This window comes from Lepidothrix coronata, unplaced genomic scaffold (genome assembly GCF_001604755.1).
Source record: "Lepidothrix coronata isolate B3197 unplaced genomic scaffold, Lepidothrix_coronata-1.0 Scaffold78, whole genome shotgun sequence".
Classification (NCBI taxonomy): domain Eukaryota; kingdom Metazoa; phylum Chordata; class Aves; order Passeriformes; family Pipridae; genus Lepidothrix; species Lepidothrix coronata.
In genome coordinates, this window is record NW_016690258.1 from 1,377,896 (window position 1) to 1,402,782 (window position 24,887).

Below are 24,887 nucleotides of genomic sequence, written 5' to 3' on the forward strand. Positions count from 1 at the left end.
CCCTAAAGATCATTTTGCTCCGAACATTCAGCATCCTGCTGACCACAGCCTACCTCATTCATTTTCCTCCTGGTCATGACATTTCCCATCTGCCGGCCTCCAGAACAGCTTTCTCAGGAGCAGAGTGCTGGGATTTCTCAGTGCCCCTGCATTTCAAACAGCAACACTGCTCACAAGCAGGTACCAGCCCTGAGCTCCAGGTGCGCGACCGGGCCTCTCTGGACCTCCCACCTGCACCACAAAGCAAGAGTTAGACCCAAACCCTCCAGCAGTACAGAACAGAGCGTGGCTTTGGCCACCGGAGCTGCAGGAACACCCTCAGACAGGGCAAGGGGCACAGAGCGACTGAGTTGTCTACAGGGAACCTCAGCAGACACTGCGGTGTGATCGCTGCCCCGTTTCCAAGGCAGGAGCAGCTGCCCCTCAGGAGGGGCGGACTGGGCTCTGTTCTTTCCTCAGGCAGACTCCTACTCCTCCCCTTTCAAAGGCCCTGACCCGACACTTGCTAGCCGGGGCTCTACTTCCTCTCCACACACCGAACCCACCTGAGGACACGGGGCTGCTCTTCCAAAGCCCACCCCTGGCAGTGCTCGCTGCACTTCCAAAGCCCGCCCCTGGCTGTGCTCCCTGCCAGGGAGCCCATCCCTGACTGTGTTTCCTGACCTTCCCTGACCCTTCTTCCTCCCAGCACTGCTACAAAACTCGGACGAGCCTGACCAGCTCCCCTTCTGTCACCCCAGGTACCTCCGCAGCCTCCATTTTCTCTTCAGGTGGTTCCTGGGCAGCTGCTCTTCACAGGACGGAGACCTGCTCACCTCAGAGCTCCTGCTCCGAGAAACTACCGCACCTGCAGCCTCAGGGCTCTCCCGTTTCCAGGGCTTTTCCCTCATGGCTTCGGGACTGAGATGCTTTTAGGGGGCTGTTCACCTCAGGGCTCTGTTCCCCTCACGGTGCTGAGACTTTCTCGCCATCTCTGAGGGGGCTGATCCCCTCACGGTGCCGAGACCCTCTCCCGCTCTCTGAGGGGGCTGATCCCCTCACGGTGCCGAGACCCTCTCCCGCTCTCTGAGGGGCCGCTCCCCTCACGGTGCTGAGGCTTTCTCGCCGTCTCTGAGGGGACTGCTCCCCTCACGGTGCTGCTCTCCCTCACGGTGCTGCTCTCCCCCACTCCAAGGGCCATTCCCTCACGGCAGGCTGCCGGCGAGGGAAAAGCAGCCCTGGGGAGAGATGAGGTGTGCGGCCTGAGCAGGGAATGCATAGGGAAAATGACCAAGTGTTTGTGTAATCTGATGCAAATTGATGCATATTTATGCAAATGTGTGTTAAGTAGATTCTACTGATGCTCCGTTTTCAAATATTGGTAGGTATGTGGTAATACCTATAACACACACTTAAAACTCCCCTGCAAGCCTCAGTGACCCTGTTGGTGTTTTACTGCACACCAACACGGACAAGGCGCTTTTACCTAAGTTTGAAAAGTACCTGCAACTGTTTTTAAGGCTTTAATGGGGATGTTGGGGGTATTTGATCAAGTGTTCTGGCTAAATTCCAGTGAGTATAATTATACCTCGTCTACCTACTCCAGCTCTCCCACCTGATAAAATGTTTTTGTGTTTTCTTCTGGTGTGAGTTGTTAAATATCTACTATTACCCCAGACACTAATACCTGGGTTAGCTGTTCCCCATGTCAGGAATGTGCCAGTACTCCCAGCCAGAGCTGGGAATGTTTCAGGGAGCCTGTGTTTCCCATCTCTGTGACTTAAAGGGAAGTGGAAGGGTCAATTAGATGCTGGCAATTTTAATTCTGGTGATGAGCATCCTCCAGCTTCAGCCTTGCCTTGTCAAGTTGCCCAAAGTCTTTTTTAATTTGCAGGAGAGTTTATGTTGTAAGCCTACAAATGTTGGTGAAATTGATTTGTAGCTCAATATATATATAATAACACCTGCATATATGAATGTATGGAAAGTGACTCTGTAACCAGATAATCAATGGATGTTGTTAAGTTCCTGAATTAAGGTTGAGACAGAATTAAAGTGGTAAGGAAAAGCTCTGAAATGATTGTTGTGCTAAATATATGCCTTGAAACACGCAGTGGAATTGATTCAAGTATCCCTTCAGAGCTGGGATGGATAGGTACTGATATTCAGAAAGTATCAGGAGGTGGATGTGGCAGAGAACCACAAAAGTCCTGACCAGCTGTTGTTGAAGGTGGCATCAGCAGAGCACAGCCACTTGTAAACTGAAGAGAACCTCTGTGTTGTCTCATCAACTGAAGTTTGAATAAATTGTAAACAATATTGAGTTGAGGGATTTGATTCAGAGTTTCAGAGCAAATATTAAATAGCCTAGAATGTGGAGTGTGTGCCACATTTTATATTCATAAGAGTGTTTTTCTATGTGCATTAATTTAGTCATATAATGAGTGACTAAAATCTTCCTTTTCCCCAAAAGCACTTTTAAAAATTGCTCCTAAATTTCCAGATATTCCTGTGTGCTCTCTAAAAGGAAATAAAAATGCAATTAGAGGGAATGCTAATTTCCTCAGGACTAGAACACACAGGAGGATGGATCACAGCTCTGTATCTGCTCCCAGTCTGCTTGGTGGGTCTGGGCAAATCAGCTCTTCATGCTTGTTTTCCTTTTCGTAAAATAGAGATAATGTCTCTAACCTTTTGTAAGGCATTTTAAGACTTAATGGTGAAAAGTGTTGTAGAACTGCTAGATACTATTAAGGGTGTTGAGAATTTTCATTTAGAATTAAAAGAGATAAGCATTTAGACATTAGAAATTAGGGCTGTACTGATAGCTTCAAATCCTGTGTCAAGCACTGTTTTATTTTTCAGCATGGCTTTCATAGTAAACCATTCTGATGGTGTGTCTGCAGTGTGTGAATTGCAGTTATGTTTTCCAAGAAAAAAACAGTAAATTAGTCTTTGTTTCTGTGAGTTTCTTTACTGCTTTCAGGAGATCCACGTTGGGTTATTTTCCTTGGGGAACAATTTAAATTACTTTTTTTGTTCATTATAGATTTCATCTGCATCTTTTCATAATATAAGACATTCTTCTAATTCAGAGATTTTTGCAATCAGCAACTTATTTAGTATTTTTTAAAATCACTTTTTTTTTCCAGCTTTTGAACTTTTATACCCTGAAAACACGTTTAAAGGACCCAGAATCCACCTTTTCCATCTGATCAGTTCTCTCCTGTGTAATGGCAATACAGAAACCCAGAGATCAGTATGGATTACCACAGGTGAAAGAGGGCTAATTTTCCTGCCTTCACTAGGTAAGTGGAAATTTCTGATTAGACCTACAGTACTTTCTTGGCAACTGAGTCAGGATTTGATGTAAGTTATTTAACAAATAGTCATAGGTATTGACTCTTCTCACAGTTTTCACACAGAACTGCAGAATCATGTAGGTCAGAAAAGACCTTTGAGATCGAGTCCAACCTCTGACTGATCATCACCTTGTCAACTAAACCAGAGCACTGAGTGCCACGTCCATTGTTTCTTGACCATCTCCAAGGGATGGTGACTCCACCATCTCCCAGGGCAGCCCATTCCAATGCAAGAGAACCCTTTCAGTAATGAAATGCTTCCTGATGTCCAACCTGAACCTCTCCTGGTGCAGCTTGAGGCCATTTCCTCTCGTGCTGTCACTTGCTACCTGGGAGAAGAGCCCGACCCCCACCTGGCTACAACCTCCTTTCAGGCAGTAGTTTTAGAGAGTGAGAAGGTCCCTCCTGAGCCTCCTTTTCTCCAGGCCGAGCTCCCCCAGCTCCCTCAGCTGCTCCTCACAGGACCTGCTCTCCAGACCCTTCCCCAGCTCCATTCCCTTCTCTGAACTTGTTCCACCCCCTCAATGTGTTTCTTGCAGTGAGGGGTCCAAAACTGAACCCAGGATTTGAGGTGCAGCCTCTCCAGTGCCAAGTAAAGAGGGACAATCACTTCCCTGGTCCTGCTGGCATGGAATTTTGATACACTCCAGGATGTCATTGGCCTTCTTGCCCACCTGGGCACACACCAGCTCATATTTAGCCGTTGACCAGCACCCCCAGGTCCTTTTCCACTGGGCTGCTTTCCAGCCACTCTGCCCCCGGCCTGTAGCACTGCAGGGAGTTGTTGTTACCAAAGTACATTTTATTATGTCTGGAAATATTTAATGTTTTTCTTAAATTGTTATAATCTGGAGTCATTTGAACCTCAGCTTTTATGTTTTAAGAGGGTGTATTTCTAAACTTGATGATAGCAAAATGAGAAACTTGCAGACGTGTTCAGCATGTGCCATTAGACCCTGGAAGTCAGAAAGGGCTATAAAGAAGCTGTGGTAGATTTTACAACAAATGGAGTTGGTCTCCTGGAATAGAAAAGTAAATTTGTTATTGGTGCTGAGCGGTGTAGTTGTCTTCTCTGCCTTTGTGCTGAGAAGTCAGCAGGAACTGCAGCATTCCCTGGCATCCTCTTGGGTGCTGTGGCCTCCTCAGACTCCTGCCCAGGGATTCTCACTCGAAGGCTGACAGGCAACTTGAATGCTGCTAAGATAATTTTGCTGTTTCTTCACTGGAATAATTTTCACAGTGACAAAAATACTCTTGCAAAAGTCACATTCTTTTCTGAGATTTGTCTTGGATTACTGCAATGATATGCAACATATTAAAAGGATTTGCCTTGTATTGTGATTGGCCTCCATCCTGGCCAACACAGCAGGATTTGAGCTTGGTTCTCTGGAATTAACAACTGTGAGCTGCTCTTGTGTGAGCTTTAGGCTCTAGCAAGCCCATATTCTCTGTGGCAGGGCACAGAGGGATTTTATAGCAATTGCTCACCCCTAGGTTACTCCGTCACACTTTGTTTCCTCCTTTCCCCTCAGGTTTGCTCCTTACATATTCCCAAGTATTTGCTCATGGAACAGTGTTGCCCTGGGGTGTCATCCGTGACATTTGGGTTTGCTGGAATAGGGGAATGGTTCATTTCATAGGTTTGTCCTTTCAAGAGCTTAGGAACGTACCTGACATGAGTCTGTCAATCAGTAGAAGAGAACACCACTGCCATGGTGATGCTCTGTGGAATTGCACTTGGAGAACCTCTGTGACTCCAGTTCCTTGGCCCGTTCTGTTACATTACCTTGTGCAAATCACTGCATCTCCATCTGTAGCCTAACACACCAGAACATTTGGCATGGGCCCCAAAGAAAAGCAATCATCTCCATAAATCTTTTGGTCTGTCTGCTTTCTGAAGGCATATCCCTCGTGGGGTAGAATTAGGAAGTGATTATCATGTCCACATAAATCCACTGGCCTTGGCTCTGCATCCAACTCACATCCAAAGTCCGTTGTTGGAGGCACAGCTTCATGGTATATTGGGGGGGTGTTCTGTGCACTTTTCAGCTGCAGTAAGCACATGCTGAATTCTCTGGGTCATATTCTTCCTTGTCCTAGTACAGCTCGCTCCGTAATCTCCCAGCCTCGTTTTGTCTGTTTGTAAAATCCATTGTGTCCCTACTCTGCTGTGGAATGCACTGCATAGACCTAGATAGAGAGGCTAGTAATGATCTCTATTTTACTCACCTCCAGGGGCCTGGGAGAGTTAATGTCTGCACAGTGCCTTAGCAAGTGTAAAAGTGCTTAGCTTCATTATATATTGATTTATGTGCAAGAAAACTAAACGAATAATAAAACATGCAATGTACTTAAAATGGACTGTGGGAAAGGGAGGATCTTAAATCTAACCTTAAAATGTGGTGCAAGTCATGTGAATGAATAGAGTTAGGTGGGCTTCCCACCAAATACAGCACAAATGGGAAAAGGCCCTATATTTGGAAATAGCACAGGGCCCAGAGGGGACTTTGTCTAGATGAGAATTCCCGTGTGGCGACAGAGACACGAATTAAATTAGAACGTACATGAGAGCTCTGGGCCAGATTCATCTCCTCACTGCAGCAAAGTAAAGCAGAGGAACACCAGCAAATCACTGATGGAACACCAGTGCGAGCGAGAGGAGGATCAATCCCCAGGTAATAAGGGCAGCATCAGTGCCTGCCTAGGGTTTCATCCTGTGCTTTGTCCTAATTATGAGCAGTTTAATGGCATGCTAAAATACAAAACAGATTTATGAGCCATTGCCATCTCCCTCTGCATTGTTATACAGCTGACTCAACAGTACTCCTACTCCTTGGCTAGAAGGTCAACTCAGGTTTTACTAAGCTAGGGCTTGGGCTTGGACTCAGAGACGTTGCTGCCTTACTGAATGCTGCTGCTAGGATAAATGCTAAACTGAAGTTCCATCTGCTCTCCCCATGTCCTGTCCAGATGGATATTTAAGATCCCACAGCACACACCTTGGATAGAGGATAACTTCATATATCTAGCCGGTATTCTTCCTTCATTACAAAAGACTCAGACCAGCTTGTATTTCAAGTCGGCAGAATTACTTCTATCTTTTCTTGCGAAAGCATTATCTTTCCAGACTGGAAATACTGAATCTGAAATGGGAAAGGAGTAATGTGTAAAATGAAAGAGGCAATGTTGATCATTGAAGAAAATAAGGACAAAAGAAAATTATGAGATTACTGTGGGCTATTGCTTGAAGTATTTTCACTGAGTGCAGTGTACCTATAACACTGCACTGCCTTCTGGGGACAGAAAATGAAATTATGCAAAAAGCAGATGATGAGCCACAAGATTTCCTGGATTCTCTTCTGAGTGTTGCCCCTAATAGACTGTAGGTAAATTCTTTTTTCATGACCTATAGATAGCAAGAGTAGTAATTTCCTGTTTTTCAGCCTGGCTGTGAAACTTGACCCGCCACTGTTAACAAAACGTTTTGACATTCTCCTGGAAAGAGGGATGGGCTCAGCTGCATCTTCACTCTGAGTTGCTGATTGCCACGAAGTAGAAGGATGTCTCAAGAGACAGATCAGATGATACTTCTCTCATTTCTTATATATTTCCTCACCCCCACCCAAAGTAAGTTGTTCTCTTGTAGATCTTTAATTCTATGCTTGGCAAAAATCACAATCACTTTCTAGTGAAACCTTATTGTTCAGCTTTCTTCATCAAGATGTGCAGCATTTTCCTCAGTAGGCACTTGTCTTTCAGAGGAATGCTGCAGATTTGCTTTGCTCTCTGTTTTCATTGCAGCAGCTTTTTTCAGAGCAAAATTCTCACTCGCCTTAAGCAGGAATTTTCTGGAAGAGTTAAGTCAAGACTAGCAGTAACCCATCTGAGAGGAGCTTGCTCATGCTCCTCCAAGAACAGAGACCATGCCACTGATGACTGCATTAGCACTGTGTACCTTGGGGCTTGGATCAGGAAATTTGTTAGTGAATTTCTGAGCCTCCACCAGAGAAGGAGCTGGTTGGATAGGTTTGACAGAATAACTTCTGCCCTTATATTATCCATACATTGTCACAGAGAAGCTTCACAGTGATGGCAGCAAAACCACTTGGTGATAAGATTTTCTCAGTTCTTCTGCACTGCTGGGATACAGGTATGAAATCAGCAGGCAGGTAGAGGGTAAAAGAGCCTCTTTTACAGAATCACAGAATCAACTAGGTTGGAACAGACCTCTGAGATCATGGAGCCTTACCTCTGTCTTTTCATGGAACATCAGGTGTGCACCAGAGTGTTTGATACCCCCAACAGACTTATATCCACATCTATCCCATTTTTCATTTGGGCTCAAGGCTAACTCACAACATGGTTATTTTAGGGGCAGTGGGGGAAAGGTAGATGTGGGCATGATATCCAGAGCCCTCTGGATCCAGTGCCTGAAATCTCACGTGTCTGCCGGCCCTTGATCTGGCTGATAGACTGTAGCAACACTGCTTCTCTTGGCATCAGCAGCTCCTGCTCATTGCCAAAGCCTGAGTTCTGTAAACAGATCTCATCCTGGCATATGTTATATTGCCATACAGGCAACACTGTTCTAACTGATTAATAACAAGCAGCTTGATAGGATTTGGGGAGGCACTGGAGTAATTAGTAAGATAAGGCCAGGTTTCTTTGTGCTGCACTTTCACGGATGACAGAAGCTTTCCCCCTGAAGAGTTTCACTGATAAATCTGTATATAACAATAATAATAATAATAATAACAATAATAATAATAGCTTTTTTCTAAAATGCAAGTTAAATATTCCTTTAGGGAATAAAAGGAAAAGAATAGTTCAAGCCCTGCTACTGATGGGAGGCCAGAAGAATGGAAGAGGAAAGGAAGCTCCTAGGAAAGAACCTGCTTCTCCTTCCCTGCTGACAGTCAGGTTTGGGATTTCATCTCTAAACAGCCAGCATGGTTCATCTTGGCAGGGCTGGCCTTTGAGTGCTTGAAGCCTGGGATGTCTGTGCATCACAGGGCACAGCGTGCTGATTTCCCCTGGCAGGACAGTGAGGTGGGTTGGTGTTTAAAATTGGGCCCTTCTCTGGGAATCAACAGCATACAGACTGTATGGGGCAAGTTTCAGCTTCCACATAGCTGGCTGTTTAGCTGCTTGTGGCAGTGGGATCATAAATACTGAACATTTCTTATTCATCTTCTCAGCAAGCATAGTTTCTGTTAGCTGCAGTGGGAAATTAGGAGTGTGGGTTTGACTCATACAGAATAAGTGACCAGGTATCAAAACTAAAATAAAAAAAAAATAAAAAAAAGAAGAGTAAAAGGCTACAAATGTTGCTAAAGTGACAAGTGTTCATTTACTAAAAATACCTTTTAATTTTGCTGGAACTTTTAAAATAATCTAATTTATGTGGAACATTCCTCACTAATTGAAGCTGTCTCTTTTTTTTATTAAATAGAAAGGTTACAAAAAAGTATATTGACGTTTTGAGAGTGATTCTTCTCAGGAGCACATTGACTGTTATGAATAGGATTTCACATGATGCAAGCCCCTAAATGCCAACAGTGATATGAGGAAACCTGCAGATTCTTGTAATTGTAAATGCAATAGGCAAGGCTTTGGGCTATTGCATCCCCTTTCTGGAGATCATTGTTATAAAGCTCAAAGTGTTGTTTAGCCCTTGGTGTTCTCATTTATTTCCACAGCTTTTTCTGAAAGCACAAGTTTGAAAAATGGAAGTCTTTCAAGAATAATCACTCTCTAAACACTTAATGCTGCTGTGACAGCACTGTCTATCACTCAAGATTTAACTTTGGAAATCCACATAACATAGAGGAAAAAAAACCTTTTCCAATTAGCTGAGACTGGAGGCAGATTAGTTCTCGACTGCAGCATTGAGAGATGCCGGGGTGTATATTAATGGACCACAGGAGCTGATTTCTGACCATAATTCTGACTGCATTAGGTGGTGCATAAAATGGAAGCATCAGCTCTCCTGCTGAGAGATGCAGGACCAGCTAGTTAATGTGAGCTACCCTTGGGTGTATCTCGTAGGTCTTAGTGATCTACAAACCTGTCAAGTGCAAAATATATCATCCTCACTCTTTTATATGGATGGGGAGGTTGAGGTGTGGAAAGGTTAATAGATTGCCCAAGGTCATGCTGTTCTTTTGGCAGGCCTCAGAATAGCACCCATGCCTCTGTCTCTAGTTTTATGGACTTGTGCACGTGTTCAGGTCTCAGCCAAAAAGTCTGTTGAACAAACTTTTCCCCTTTTTTCAATCTTTGGGACCTGATTGACACACGCCTTCGTGATCACTGGTGTTGCAAAATTAACAGTCTTTAAAACCTTTTGTAATGTACTTGTCTCTATTAGAGCAAAGAGATGGTTTTCCCCAGTCAGCACAATTTGGATGTTTAGATCCACGGTGTAGCAAGGCTTGTAGCAGTTCTTGCATCAAGAGTTTAATGTCACTTTGTTCAGATCTGTAGCACAGACTTCTATCACTTGAGCTAACAGGGTGCATTGTTATACTGCTACATGTCATGTGATGCTGACATTAAAGGATGCAGAATAAAGCAATAACCAGATGCACACTGTCAGGGAATTTCCTGGCTGGCAATAGATGATGCAGGAGGGATGGGTTTGGTTTTAGGTCTGTGCTGTAGTTCTCTTGCTCTTGGCCAGTTGTCTCTCGAGCTCTCACTCTCCCCCAGCTTTTCTATTGATCTCTTTTTTTACTCTGTCCATCAACAAGCAAATTTCCATCAGTTCCAACTCACTCTTCTAAGTTTCCATCTCCTTTTCTTTTGGTTTATAGTCACCCTGTGCTTTCTTTCCATCAGAGCCTTTTTTTGACCCTAAAACCTCATCTTCTGCCATCTACTTGGCCCATAACCTGATTTCTTCCCTCTGCACTCCCATCAAGTCCTGGGATCCTTCCATTCTCTCTGTGCCTTTTTAGCTCTGCACTCTAACTCTTCATAGATAAGTCTCTCCTATTACCCTACTATATTTTGTCCTGAAAATGGCAAAATTTTCATTCACGGTGTCATATGTGGGAGAAAGCTGAGCAACCACAATGGAGGGCATTGCTGCTGGTAGTACATATTTATATTTTATTTAGGCACAAAAATATTCTTTCAGAAGAATGAGATCTAAAGATTACAGGACATTAAATAACTGAAAAACTTAATCTGATGATAAGGAAATAGAAGATGGATTGAATAAGAGGCAAATGCTGTAGGGGAAAAAACAAACAAAGGCAATAAACAAATCACAGCATGGTGCAGGCAGATTGAATGCCACCCTTGTGCAGTCCTATCCAAACCCTTCAAAGAATCATATCCTGGGTCCCTTCCTATTGGACAGACAGATATTACTTGGTTTCTTCCAGATCATGCTTCTAATTGCTCTGTGACTGCTGTTCTGAGATTTTGGAGGGTTATATTCTACGTCAGTATTTCGTGGTCAAGGGACATAAAGAAGGAGATGGGGTCTGACCAAAGCACCAAGTTCTGGGAACTCTCTTATTCTAACTCGTCTCTGAAACAGAATCTTGTTGTATCCTGGACTAATGACCCAGAGTCAATGTCTTCAGCTGCTTCAGGGTTCTGAGGCAGAGAGAGCTGATCAAACTGCTGCAGAGGGGTGTTGCACCAGGACTCATCCGTGTTAAGTGGGATGACACTACAGCTTTGGCTTCTCCTGCTGATTTTGATAGGAAAGGTAGTTAGTTATATTTTGCACCTCTGCTTGCTTCCAAGAAGCTATTGCACTGCTGAGCAAAGATGAGCCTGCAGTCATTGTACCTACTGTGTTGCTTTTTTTAGGAGTACTACATTAGAGCCTTGGTGACCAGAGAAAAAATAGGGCAGAGCTGAAACAGTTCCAGGGAAAGGAAGCATCACGGAGGAGATAATAGCAAAGCAAAGCATAGATTCGAGCTTTTGTATGTCTCAAACTACTGTTTTAACTACTGGCCAGATTCCCATGCACTCTGAAGCCTCTTTTTTCTTAGGAATGCAGGAAGAAGGATGGAATTAAATTATTGGCTGTCAGGAGGAGAATATAAGCCACTAGGCCAGTGATACTTTGGGTTTGGTTTCTTTTTTTTTTTCTGGCTGAAGTCATAAGCAGTTTTACACTCATGAAAGATGTGGGTAACACACTTCAGATAGTTTATTGAGTGGATATAAATAACATAAACTGCATAAGTTCTGCTTGTATAAAACTGGAGACCAACTCAAACTGCACAAGGACCTGTGTGCTTTCCTTAGTTTCCTGAAATAGAAAACATCAGGAAGGATGCCAGATCAAAGAGAATTTTTGGGTGTGAATTCTGATTACTGCAGACTGAATTACAATATATGTCATACAAAACCATTCAAGCAGTGCAATTTTCATTAAATTGTTTGTAGATGGATCTGGTGAGAGTGGACAGGAACATCCAGATATTTTTTACTCATCTCTGAGATAGGGAAACCCACTTTTAAATACTTTATTTTACATAATTAACAGCACTTGTACTGGCTTTCAGTATTGCAGTTTCTCACACCACCTGCACAGCATTTGCCTATTTCTTTTTGCTTCAAGTTACTACTTGAGATTTAATTGCAGCACTCAATCTGTGGACAGGATACAGAGGCAGGCATCGAGGTCCATTCAGGTTGGTTCCCACTAGAAAAAGGAACAGTCTCCTTCCCAGTACCAGGGATGCACTCAGAAACAACAGACTGAATAACAGACTGATGCTCCTTCAATTCCAAGGAGAATAAAAGAAGAGCAGAGTTGCTAGGAAAAGAAACTGTAATAAATACTGAAAGGATAAAAGTGTAGTCTAAGGTCAGAACATTAGTATTTGAGCAGTGTGGATCCTATTGACAATATCTTATAGCTGATATTATGCATGTCAAAATTGCCAGCTGATTATAAATATTGGCTTCTAACTGCTGTCCACAGCTAATATGTTCAAACCAACCTTAAATAAGTACCAGTTAGAACTAATGACTGGAGAGGATTAGGCTTATTCCTGCTTTGGGGCAGTGCTAGATGATCTCTCAAGTTCTCTTCCAGTTCTACTTTTCAAGACTCAGGAATGGCAGTGACTTTACAAAGGGACCTTTCTTGAGTTTTTAGAACAGTGAAGATGGCATAATATTATTTGCATTTCCCAGGGCTATAACGAGAAGCTAAGTCAAGTAGTATCATCAAGCCTTGCTATTCAAATAATGTTTGAGCTCTGAATTTCCCCAGCTTGGGTTAAAAATGGCAAATTCCCATTTCTTCAGGTTTGCCTTCTGTGTTATGAAACTATCCAGTTCAGGTGGCTGCATGGGAACCCTGGAGACAAGGAAATTCTTTTTTTCCGTAACAGAATCTCCAGATACCACAAAAAATACAACAAAAATTGCCACCACTGTCGGTGCATAAAGCAAATCTCTTGAGATCCCTGTTAGTGAAGTATTACAGAGGTGTATGGGTTTGTATCTAACATCTACCAAGGGACTGTGAGGATTTTGGCACATCAGACTTTGCTTCACAGTTAATCAAGTGGTCTGAACACAGATAGCTCTGTGTGTCCGTGGAGGTGCTCTGAGCACTCTCCTGCACAGGTTTAAGGCAGACTTACTTAGGCCAGTATTCCCTGTGAAGGCAGGTAAAACTGGGGAGGATTGAACCCCAAAACTGAGGTACATTACCCCTCACTGTAGCAGTTTTTAACGCTGCCAGGAGAGGTGGCCCAGAAGAGGGACATGAAAGTTGCACTCCAGCTGAGATCTTTCTCATGTCATTCCTCCATGCACATGCTGGTTTTCTTCAGACTTCCATATCCCAGGCTGCAGCACTACAGGTCTCCCTGCTTCCTGCCAAGCCTTGTCCCATAGCCAGGTCCCACATGCCTGCCTCCCTGCAGGCCATGTTCCTGTAGGAAGCCCTGGACAAACTAATATAATAATTGCCAAAGGACAGATAATTTCCCAACAGTTCAGGAGAGAGAGCAGTAATGAGACCTGTTAATGGCTGTTTGACTGGAATTTCATCAGGGAAGTGGGAGAGAAGGAAACTGATTGATCTGAGCTAATTTGCAGACGTGGCCAACTGTTGTCTATGGGGTGCATCTTCACAGAGTGAGATGTCTTCATGCCTTGGAGCCAACCCCAACAGGAGCTTTGCACCTTCACCTCCGCCTGGTGAGTCACATCCAGGCAGACAATGCATACTGGGACTTGGGCTTTTTTCAGAATGAGCATCCCTGCCCAGCTTTAAGCAGATCTCTTCATTCATCACCAGCACTGCTCCTCAGACAGCAGAGCAGTGTGCAGCCTGCTCCTGTCAGCTGTTCAGAAATGTAGAATTTTGAAAGTACAGTTACCGATAAAAAACTCCATAACCGAGAATATGCAGAAAGATGTCATAACCCCTTTGGGGGGAATCTGTGGGAAGTTTATTGGTACAAGAAAGATCAATATCTGAGAGACAGAAACTGAGTAAAGTTGTCTTAAGGAGGATGGTGATGATGACTAAATAAACAAGCACAAACATGCACAACAGATGAAGGTGTCACTGGCTTTTCATTACTGCTGTTCAGGAACACCAGTTGGGATCAGGATGCTCTGAACTCAGCTCTGCAGGCTGTCCTTGCCCTGATGAGTTTACAAGCTGAGAAATCAGGTTCATGCTGACTATGTTTAAAAAATGTGGACCTAATAAATTACCAGGTTCAAATAATTTGCATTCCAGTGGGGTAAGGGAGTTCCCAACTTGCCAGATGCTGTCACCAAATTCTTCCTTCCTGCAGCATCAGTACTGGGTGTAAGCCCAGTCTCTTTATGCCGTCTACAACAGAATATTTGCATTTCTTGAGTGGCAGGAGGATTTTTTCATCATCAGGCACTTCTGCCTTCTAACTGTGCTAATAAGCACACTGTCTGCAATGTGGAACATTTTAGGGACACAGTAGAGGAGGGGCAGCAGACCAGCCAGTTCTGTGTTGCTAGCAACTTGTTCATGTTAGAATATATCTCATGTTAACCCAGCTTAAACCAAAAAATGTTATCAACCATGTAAGCATCAATAGCTTCAATATTTGACATTATGAGGACTGACTAAACATTAGGACCATGGTTTCAAACCAGGGTGGCAGCATTCACTGAATACAAACATTCCTGATTTACTCTCCTGTGAGAGGAGAGCTGAGCCCTGTTGAGCTTATTATAAAAGACAGTTTGATGGAATAGACTGAAATATCAACATTTATAAATAAAAGAAGAACAAGAGAACTGTACATAAAACAGCCCAGACCAAACTAACATAATTACTCTCTATGGTGAGGTCAGTAAGAGAGCTGGTTAAATGAATGTGGATGGCATTTCTATCCGTTTAGACCTCTGAAAGCTGTTGATAAAAATCTCCTTTCAAAGTGTTGTTTAGTCTCCATAGCCTTTAATTTGGAGTAGGAGCATGCATGCACAGCATTGAGCATGAATGCCCTGTCTCCTAAACAGCCATGCTTATATAAGCCACAAACCTGGGTAGGATTTAGGAACAGATCAGTCTCCCTGGTAGATCTGCATCTCTGTAAAGCTGCCAGCTGAGAGTGGGACATAGTAGACCTCCAGTTCGTTTCCAGTTGCCTAAAACATCCTCTCAGATGGAAATGACTTTCATACCAAAATTAACCTGGGCTAGTTTCAGACCAACATCTTAAAGGCGTACAGATTTTCTACTACCCTTTGAATCATCCAGTGCCCCAACAGGGAACTTTAATGCCAGTGCAGCATCTGCTGTGGAATATTTATATTCAGGGCTTCCTGTGTGAAGCTCCGGATGGATGTGATTATTGAATGTGTTGGAAAAGGGACAGTTTACTGCCTGGGTTTTATTTCCAGCTATTTTGTATTTCTATGCAAGGAGCTTATATGCCATGTTGTAAACGGCTGGTTTTCTTGTATGATGTCTCTTTTTTTTCCTCATTCTCTTAATGGGCTTCTCGCTAAAACTGACGTTTCAGCAGCATTCCCATTATTAGTTATGATGCCAGCAAATGGAGGTCTCAGTAGTGGGTGAAATTTAAATTAGTTTTGAAGAGCATTCAAATAATTCAGCGCTTTACTTTCATTTGGTAGCTCAGCTTGCAGAGTGTATGATTTAGTTATTCACATTTTAGTTACTGTGTTGATGTTGTTTAGCAAAGATCTTGTTTTGCCTGGGACCCAGCTCCAGCTCTCAGCCAGTCTAATGTTGTTTACTGTAGCTACCAGGAAAATAATGGTTTGTTCTCTGGGTTCCCGTTTGATGTTATAAGCCAAGTCACACCAGCTAGTGCAGGAATCATTTCCATTTTACTTTACACTGCTCACATGAAAAACATCTAGCAGTGGAAAAGAACCTGTTTCTGAGCATAAATGATAGGTGTACTTTGCTCTGTTGGGAGTTTGTAGTAGTGGAGTGTCTCAGATGGGGCTTTACTTTTTATTCCAAAGAGCTATCCTGAACTGCAGTGATTGATTTGAAACAGGATACAAAAGACTAAGCTGTCAAAATCTGTGTTGTGAAAGAAATCTGGAAAGTTTACGTCTTTCCCATGGACATATTCAGTCGTCCTGGGAAAAATCCTGACTGTGAAGAAGTTTTGTAACTGAGGCTTCTATGAATCTTGGTGAATATCTCCTAATAAAGAATAAGCTTAGTAGTAAATATTAGTCAGCGTTGTCTAGAGGCATCAGCATTCTAACTTTGTATTTCCAGATGTCAACAGTAACTCTGTGCATTAATTTCATCAGCTGGAAAATGAAGACATGTATTATCATTATCCCAGGCCAACCTGGGACAAGTTCCACTCAGATGCTGGCTTTGGCAGACCCAGTTGGCTCCCATCAGTTCCACATCTGCCTCAGACGTGTGCCAGGGGTTTCATCCAAGACCCTGCACAGGTGAGGCAGCAGGTTCTGCTCCTCTGACTGGTGACCCGAGTGCATGAGCAGGGTAATTTCTCCTCAGAAGCAGATGCCATCACAACACAGGGTAGTGCCATCACATCCCTTGGTGCTGGCATGGCATGACAACATTAACTCGTGCCGTGGCTGAGCAGTGCCTGTTTATCACGATGGGGCAGTATCTCAGGAGCGTGTCCAGTTGTCTCCATATGTACATTATGTCCTTCTGTCAGGTTTGCCATTCACCTGGATAGGGATATTAGATTATACCCTCTGTTGTACACATGGGAAGCACAGAATGAAAATAATTGGGCCCAAATGATCTGGTTGCTCACCTTGGCATTCAGTGTATCCTCTTATCTGAACAGAAGCTTGAAACAGAAAAATTAAATACCATGGGCCTGATTACTCTTTTATGTGTGTGTAAATCAGTGAATTCAGCAATAGGTAAAGCATCTGTCTGCAAGAGCAGAATCCCACTCCTGAAACACTGCAAAGATAGGTTTTAACCTTTACATTAGCACAAAGGATATCCCAAGCTATAAATAGGATGCATTTCATTTTTGCCCAATAGCCTAATTAAGAGCTAACTCATACTTGAGGAGAAAAGGAAGCAATTTGATTTACGGTACCTCATGTGATTAAATCACCAGGGAAGAGAAAGAAGGATTTGAGATGGAAGGGGGGAGTTTTAAAACACATCATTTGTGAAGAATGGAATCTCTTTCTTCTTACAGCCCTTTTGCCCCTGTGCTCATAGCTTAAAGAGGATTCACTGACTTTTATTTATTTGACTAAACTACTGATTTTTCATCTTGCAGGGTGGCTTCAAAATCCAATGTGAACTTTTTAAGGCACCTAATGATCCATTCTATTATCCCCCAGGACAACGCTAGTTCCAGTGATTTCATGGGGAACTGATTCGGAAAATACCCTTTTTCTCTTTGCAGTCCTCTCAGCCCCTGAATCCTGTTGATGTCTGGATACCTCTTTTCTTTGCAACAGTACGGTGGCAGCACAGTCAGCAAACAGACCTGGGTTGAGGGCTGATTGGGGAACAGACTCACACTGTGTGTAGCCCAAACAAGGTTCCTATGGAACAGCTCAGTTTCTATGCCAAAGATGAGACCTCATTGTCAGGTGGTTTTAAAAGCACAGGATTCCTGGCCCTTCTATCTAAGCATATAATACTGCCATTTCTTTTAAAAAAACCCTCTTATTGATTTTCATTTTGGGATAAACATACTTACAAACTTAGAGAGACTTGGGAAACTGTAAGCCAATACCAAGAGAAAGTATGATGGGGCTTAGAAAATAGAGTGTTCCCAGATATTGTTGTTGAACTAAGAAAGAGGCAGTCCAGGATGTGATAAAGTATTGCAAACTTTGGCCATCAGCTTCAGTTTCCCACACGTGCACCTTCGTTCATGAATCGTCCCACATCATGACAATGATGTTTTCCATCTGTGCCTCTCAGTGCTTTGGAGGTGTCTAAACATTTTACTGACTGGAAAATTGTGGTGCTAAAACCAAGGGATTTGCTCAAGGAAACCCAGATAATTTCTGATATAATTAGGGCTAGAAATAAAGTCTCCTGATACTCTTAGCTTAACCACTAGACCATTATCTCTCATAGCCTAGTGTAGAGAAAATACCACAGCAGAACTGCTGCACCCATTCTTCCTAAAACAGCACTGCCAGAGCCTAATCCTATTCTGCACCTATTTGGAGTATCTCTTCCAGGTCTTTCTCTACAGGATCAAGGACAGAATGGAATTCGAAATACTTTTTCTTTTTCAAACCCTGATTTTCTTCTCTTTACTGCACTACAAGCCAAAGGGAGCTCAGGCTGGTTTGAAGGCAAAAATATGTCAATCACACTGAAAACTCCACTGCTTTCCTGAACCCCAGGCAGGACAGGATATTGCTGCCCCATTGCAGGAATGATTTGGCACATGGCATAGGAAAAGGGTCTGGATTCTGCAAAAAAAGACTGCCACCAGAGCAGAAAACCCTACAGCCTTCACTAAACTATCAATTTGGCAACTTCAAGGACTGTGCAAAACAAGTGGTTGCCTCAGCCCAGAAGTGGCTGTTTTGGCAAGGTGAGAGATATCAAGAAAGAAAATAATTAGCTGTCTAAAGGAAAGCAGTAAATATATTCTCACCTGAATGCTTATTTGTTGTTTCCAATTTTTCCACGTCCGTGACCTTTACTTTCCTTGCTGGCATCATTACTTAATTTTGCCTGTGTCCAGCACGCAGGCACTGCCGTCACTTTGATGCATAGGTGGTGCTACACCGTGGCTGTGGGTGGCGGGAGCCCTGGAGAGGGAAGGTGTGATGGGGCCGTGCTCCATTTTCAGTGCGGATCACTGGAGTGCTTCTCTTGCAGCAACAGGGTGACACCCACTGAAAGGTGGAATGGGTTTGGGGGGCAGGAGGAGCAGTTGGGATGGTGAAACAGGGAATACATTCACCAGTATGTGTTGATAAACTGTAGTTGGCTTTATTTTTTCGTGTCTCTTTTACACCCCCCTTACCCTGGGCAGGGAAGGGCCTGGTTCACCCCTGTTCTCACCGGCCTTTGTGCTGCACTTGACACTTCTGTCCTGCCATGCACTTGCTGCATTAAGCCTGTGGGCATGCATGAATCATGAGCTACCTTGGCCATAATTCAGGGAGCTGTGGCAGATGCCTGTCTTCTGGAAAAATGTCTCAGCCACCCACAGCTCATAGAAGAATTGACCTTGGGAGATGCACGTGATTGCACCAGAGACATGTGCAGTGCATCTCCTCCAGCTGTAATGATGTCCAGCACCTCCTTGGGAGGACACCCCTCTTGGTAAGCACCTCTTTGTGGGCTTCTTGTTTAGCCCACATTACAAGGTGTGCTTCAGAGGTGATCTGACCAGTTTCCAGTTTTCTCCTTGGAATATTAACATGGAATATCATGACAATATGTTGTTGCTACCCAGTGAGCTGCACACACACATCCTTTAACTTGGAAGCGAGGTGCTCCTTGATCTCTTTTTGATTTTTCAGTGCTTGCTGTATCTTCCTGCTTGTGCTGTAACACTAACTGGGATGAACAGGCCAGAGATATTTTCCTGTCGTTTTGGAATAGCCTGATTGGTAGCACTGAGAAGATCAAAATGACACATGAAGACAGAGCCTCTTGCTTTAAAGAAGTATTTCAAATGTGGGAACAGAGAGGAACGGAGAAATGTAATGTTGGGGAGGGGAGAGAAAAAAGGAGAGAGAATTTGGCTTGGTAGAGTCCGTTAGATTGCAGGAAGGATCCAGGGGATTTGAGGGAAGACAGCACTGTCACCTCATCTTTGGACTAAAGAGCTCAGTAGGGCAGGTGAGAAAAGAGAAAGAAAGATGAGTAATTGGATGGTGGATGCAGAGGGTGAGGATACAGAGCTACAGAGGAAAAGAGGAAGAAAAGAGTACCTTAAATAGCAAAGAATTCACAAAATTTAGTTAGTATCACAATATCAGGAGGATTATACTGCTCTGACTTCTCCAGGATAAGCAGCACTGTGGATTTGGATCCTTCAAACACTGGATGTTTAGGGGCCACCTGTATATGGCCAGAAAAGAAGGCCATGGTCATGTCAGAGTATGTCAGCAGTACTAAAATATGCATGGTGAGAAAGAGAGCAAGCTGGCTTGTACAGAGGGAACAGCTGTGCAGGAACTGTCTTTGTAGCACTGTAGAGAACCACCAGGACCTCTGCTTGGGAATGCAAAGAGTCTGGTTTGTAAACCCATGAACAGAGGCATGTTCTGATTTAGGGCTACTGCAGTTCTGCCTTGATGCTTACCACTTCCACCTCGAGGGGAAAAAAACAAGTGCCAGAATGATTTAAAGACAGAATATCAACCCACACTGCTGCAGGCCTGCTTTCCACATTTTGTTGCTTTTATAGTTTTAGCTCTTGTTCCAAGAGAAGGACTTTGTGTGTGTGTCTGTGTGCGTGTTTCCTTCCAAAATTCACACATGAAATCAATGACTGAAATTCTTAAGAAAGACATTAGTAGAAATTTTCAGAAGCTTGTGAAGCATAATATCTCTCTTACCTTCCCCCCATCAGTAAGGCAGCACTTTGTAGGGAGAATTTTCTAGTCTAACTTGATTTTTTGTGCCGCTTTTCTTTCAGTCGTTTTCATTCCAGCCAAATGCAGAAGGGGGAAGACAATCTGGAATATGAGGCACACCTCTTCAGAATTGCAAGACCTTTGTTCAGCCCCTCCTTTGCTACAAATGTTTGATGTTAGGAAAATCTCTTCAGGTGCCCCATATCTCAGCTTTCTAACTGTAATGTGGGAATTACACTTCTCGTTATCTCGGAAGTGGTGGGAAGACAAATCTGTTAGAGACTGTGAGATGCTCAGACGTTACGGTGTGGAGATGAACGTTAGGCAGATATGCAAACTGAAGGCCTCCAGGTCCCTGTCCATGGATTTTATTCAGACCCCTCTGTCTGACAAACAAGTATCACATTCACAACCCCAAGGGAGGAGAGACACAGCTCCTGATTTCTGAGTGGGTCTTTAAACCGATGTGGAAGCCTAAGATGAAGGCTGTGGCGTGACAGTGAAAGAATTTTGCTTTCTGGGCAAAGAAGCACAGAGCAGTGCCAATGTCTTTATTTGAAAAACTCCCTGAGACATTGCTAAAACAGATTTTCTGTGAAATCTGTTGCATTCACAACTACAGACTGTTATGATCGAGCACGAAAGTTTTTATAGCTACTCAAGTATAATAGAGGAATCCCAGGCTCAGGCCTATAAAACCTTTTATAGAAAAGCCCTCCTTTACAGATCTCCTATGTATAATTCCCAAAAATCAGCAGCTATTTCTATATCAATTGGGGTTTTAAACGTTGTGCAGGACTGTTGGTGATACTGTTCTGAACGCAGTAATACCTCTTTGATGAATGGTTTATTTTTTTGTTTTCTCCTTAAAACTGAAGCCTAATTAAAATATTGTTTAGGGGAAAAATTTGGAAACGCATGGGTGAAGCTTAAATAATTACCAGTCACAGGTTTAATTCCAGAGCCAAGTGCTTTTTTTTTTTATAACGTGCTTCTTTATTCTGTCTCCCAGCCATGTTGCAGCGTGCTCTTTGCTGTTTTACAAGCTGTAACGTACAATGATGGTCATTACTATTCATAGATTCATAGAATTTAAGATTGTAAAGGATGATAAGATGATCTAATCCGACCTCCTGCTTAGCAAAAACCAGACATTTCATCCAGTTACCCTCATATTGAGCCCAGTAACTTGTGTTTGACAAAATTGGATCTTCTGGAGAGACATCTACTCTTGATGTGAGGAATTCAAAAGGCAAATAATTCCAGGATAGTCCTTCCAGTATTTAATCATCCTTACAGTTAGAAACCCCTCAATTCTGCAGCTTGTTTCTAATTTGAATTTTCTGGCTTTAAATTCCGGCCATTGGTTCTTGTAATATGTTTTTTTCCACTAGATTAAGAAGCCCTTTAAAACCCACTGTGTTCTCATGATAAAGGTACTTATATGATCTAATCAAATCACCTTTAGGTCTTCTTCTGAATTTAATAATAAGAAAAATGTATTTATTTTGTAAAAGCACTTACAGGCCCCAATCACAGACCAAGGCCCTGGGTAACTGACAGTTTTTAGGAAACTGGGGTTCATTTATTCTCTGTCGCAGATTTCTGGTGTGTCCTTGGTCATGTCACTCAGCTCCCTTGTTTCTTGGGTGCTCACCTACAAGATTATATATATATTTATATATACCACAGGTGTATATTTCTCCACTGTAAAGTGCTGGGGGGAACAGTGAAAGCACTTAACAAGATGGCAATCCTAAATCATTGTCCAACTAAACGAAAAAAAACCCACCTCATGTTAGATATGGGTCAAGGTTGAGTGTCTGCTGTACTGAACTCTGAAACAAGTGCTGATTGCTGTTGTGCAGTAACCATGTTTTAAATTAAAGCAATAGTGAGGTGTGACTACATTAGGTAACTGAGTGCAATGCTGTGTGACTTGATAGGATGCTGACCTCAGCTATTTCACCCTGCACAAGTATCATTTGGATCCCAAAGATAAATGATTCAATGACAGATGACTTGGACTTGAGCTAAAATGACTGACTGAATGCTCGCATTTTTATTTTTTGCCACACCAGGTCTGTACCTTGAGCGCAGGTATAGGTAAAAGCTGGAAGAAAATACTGTTTTCAGCTGTCCCAGCAGCCTCCAAAGCGATGGTGGGACTATAACCCATTTTACACACTGGCCTGTCAGCCCTTTGGCAATGAGCCTAGGTCTTTACAGAGCTGGAAAAGTCTACAGTTCTGGATAGGACTTTGCATCCCTGTACTGAAGGGAAAAAAAAAGAAAAAAAAAAAAGAAATTGTTAAGTCAATAGGCAAATTCCAACTACACTTCTAGAGCTGGCTTCCAGTTATGCTCAAGGCCTCTGTAAATGGGAATATCACCCAGAGAGATTGTGAGACTTGCCAGTTTGAGATGGAGTGCATGTACTTCATAGACTGTCTAGAAAAATAGTACCAAATGATAGCATTGAAGGAATTAATTCCAGTTGTGGACTCAGACCAAGCCTCTGCCTTGGCATGACATCACTTTGGGCAAAGAACCTGGATGCTCCTCTAAATGTATGATCTATGGACTCTGTAATGTCAGGGCAGCACAGGCCCTGGAACATGCCAGTAAGTGCCCCTTGGTGACAGGTGGGAACGGATTTTGGAATAGCTTTTATGTCCTCCCTGTGCTGTTTCTCTTTCCTGTCCACGGTGGAATCCTCAGGACAACTCTTTGCTCTTCCTTGCAGGTTCTTATGTGCTCTGGCTCAAAATCTCTGCAAACATCAGTTGTGCTATTTCCTCACTCATTGGGCTTTCAAACACGATGTGGCTCTCCATGACTTGTGGTAAGTACAACAGTTACTTCTTGTGTTTTTATTAATGTTAAGTGCATTCTTTTCTCCTCTTTCTTAAACACTGACATCTGGCAGCAAGCAACTCTATACATCATTAGCTGAGGAGCTCAGGTTTAAGAACCCAGAATAAGAACAAACCTCTGAAGTCAGGATGTGTAATAGCTGTTATCATTTGCTCACTCTTAATTACCTCTTCCCCTTATTTGTCTCTCTTTAATGGTATGCCAACAACATTTTCTAACCTCTCACTCAGCAACTGATTTGTCAAAACTGTAAATAGCATTTGCTCCAGTTAGAGGCACATGTTTAGCCATGGAGGGCAAAACTGCACTAGTAATTACAAAAGTGAGGATCTGGACTAATTCCCTGGAAGTGCTTCACATTTAAATTGACAGATTGTTCTGCTGAACTACCATTCATGTACCAAGCCAGGTGCTTGTGCCAACCTGCCTCAAGTTGAAGGCTGTGTCCTGGGACATTGACTGCCCTTCATGAGGGGTCCTTTGCAGAGCTGTGCTCCCTTAGACATGCTGGAACCTCAGCTGCCCATCAGAAACGTAAAAACAGCAGTGCTTCGCTGTAAAACGCTAAGAGGGAGAAAGGAGTAGCATCACTAATTCCCCTCTGTCACTTGGCTGCACAGAGGGGATGTGCTTTACTAGGACAGTATGTATGACTGTCCCTTCTCTGCATGAAAGCAGAGGCTTGGCAAGGCTGAACTTTGTTTAACTGAAGGAGTAAAGAAAGAAATACCCGTGCAGCAGTTACTGAGTGCAAAGGCTCCCAATTTTTCCTGAGAAACGATCAGTCAGGGGAGAGTTAAACCCACACCTTCTCTAGCATTCACCTGCATTTGCAAATAAATCAGCCATAAGAACAACTTAGACAGCCTCCTCCTACATGGCTTCTCCACTAAAAGACGTGGGAGAACGGCAGTGGTGCTGCTTGTTTTGCTGCAGCCCTGTCGGTATTTCAGGTATTGTGCTGAATTTCACAGGGTCCTCTGTAGATCACGGTGCTTTCACTGCAATGTTTGGCTGATTCACACTTGCTCTGAGAACCTACACTGACATATCACAAGCTGCTCTGCAGGGGATGGCTCGAACTCCATGTTCAAGCCCACATTTCTGGCTTGGTGGTGCTTGGTGCTGCAGGTTAGACAGTGTTTCAAACAGGCCACAGTGTAGCAGCACCTGCTGCAGAAAACGTGAAGGATAACGTGTGTAGCAGTGCTGTCTTTCCTGTCATTCTCAACAGAATAGCAGGTGGAAGATGACTCCTCTGATTTGCTTCCCACCCTTTTAGGACAGCACTGATTTTGAAAATTGTTGCCATATAAGGTCTTTATAACACATGGTTTTATGCAGGTTCTGGACGTGACTGTCTCTGCATTTTTAAGTGTGGCAGTAAGAGGAGCCCGCTGATAAATTTGTATACATTTGTGCCCTGAAATGGGCTTTGGGTGTGAGGTGACAGGGTTAATCTATCTAGCAGCATGCAGGCATGAATGAACACTTTTTTTTGGTGCCATGTATCTTGGCTAATTCCATGATTATGCCCCTTTTAATTTAAGACTGTTTCCAAGCAGCTTCCTACTAACCAACCTATCTATGTATGGACTGCAAAGATCACAGCAACAAGTAGCCAAAAAC

The 24,887-nt window shown here is 43.2% G+C and overlaps 1 protein-coding gene across 3 annotated transcripts in view; it reads left to right on the forward strand.

Moving 5' to 3' along the window:
• Positions 1 to 616: 616 nt before the first annotated feature.
• The window catches only part of CACNA2D2 (calcium voltage-gated channel auxiliary subunit alpha2delta 2), a 240,941-nt gene continuing 216,670 nt past the window's right edge, over positions 617 to 24,887 (forward strand). The window contains exons 1-4 of one of the 3 annotated variants that reach the window (XM_017819924.1): positions 617 to 740; positions 3,132 to 3,287; positions 20,444 to 20,556; positions 23,128 to 23,226. In XM_017819924.1, coding sequence (XP_017675413.1) covers positions 20,555 to 20,556; positions 23,128 to 23,226 — 101 coding nt within the window. In that variant the 5' untranslated portion in view covers positions 617 to 740; positions 3,132 to 3,287; positions 20,444 to 20,554. Of the gene's footprint in view, positions 741 to 3,131; positions 3,288 to 8,221; positions 8,262 to 20,443; positions 20,557 to 23,127; positions 23,227 to 24,887 lie in introns of those variants that run through there. The other 2 variants (XM_017819926.1, XM_017819925.1) reach the window with 2 other exon arrangements.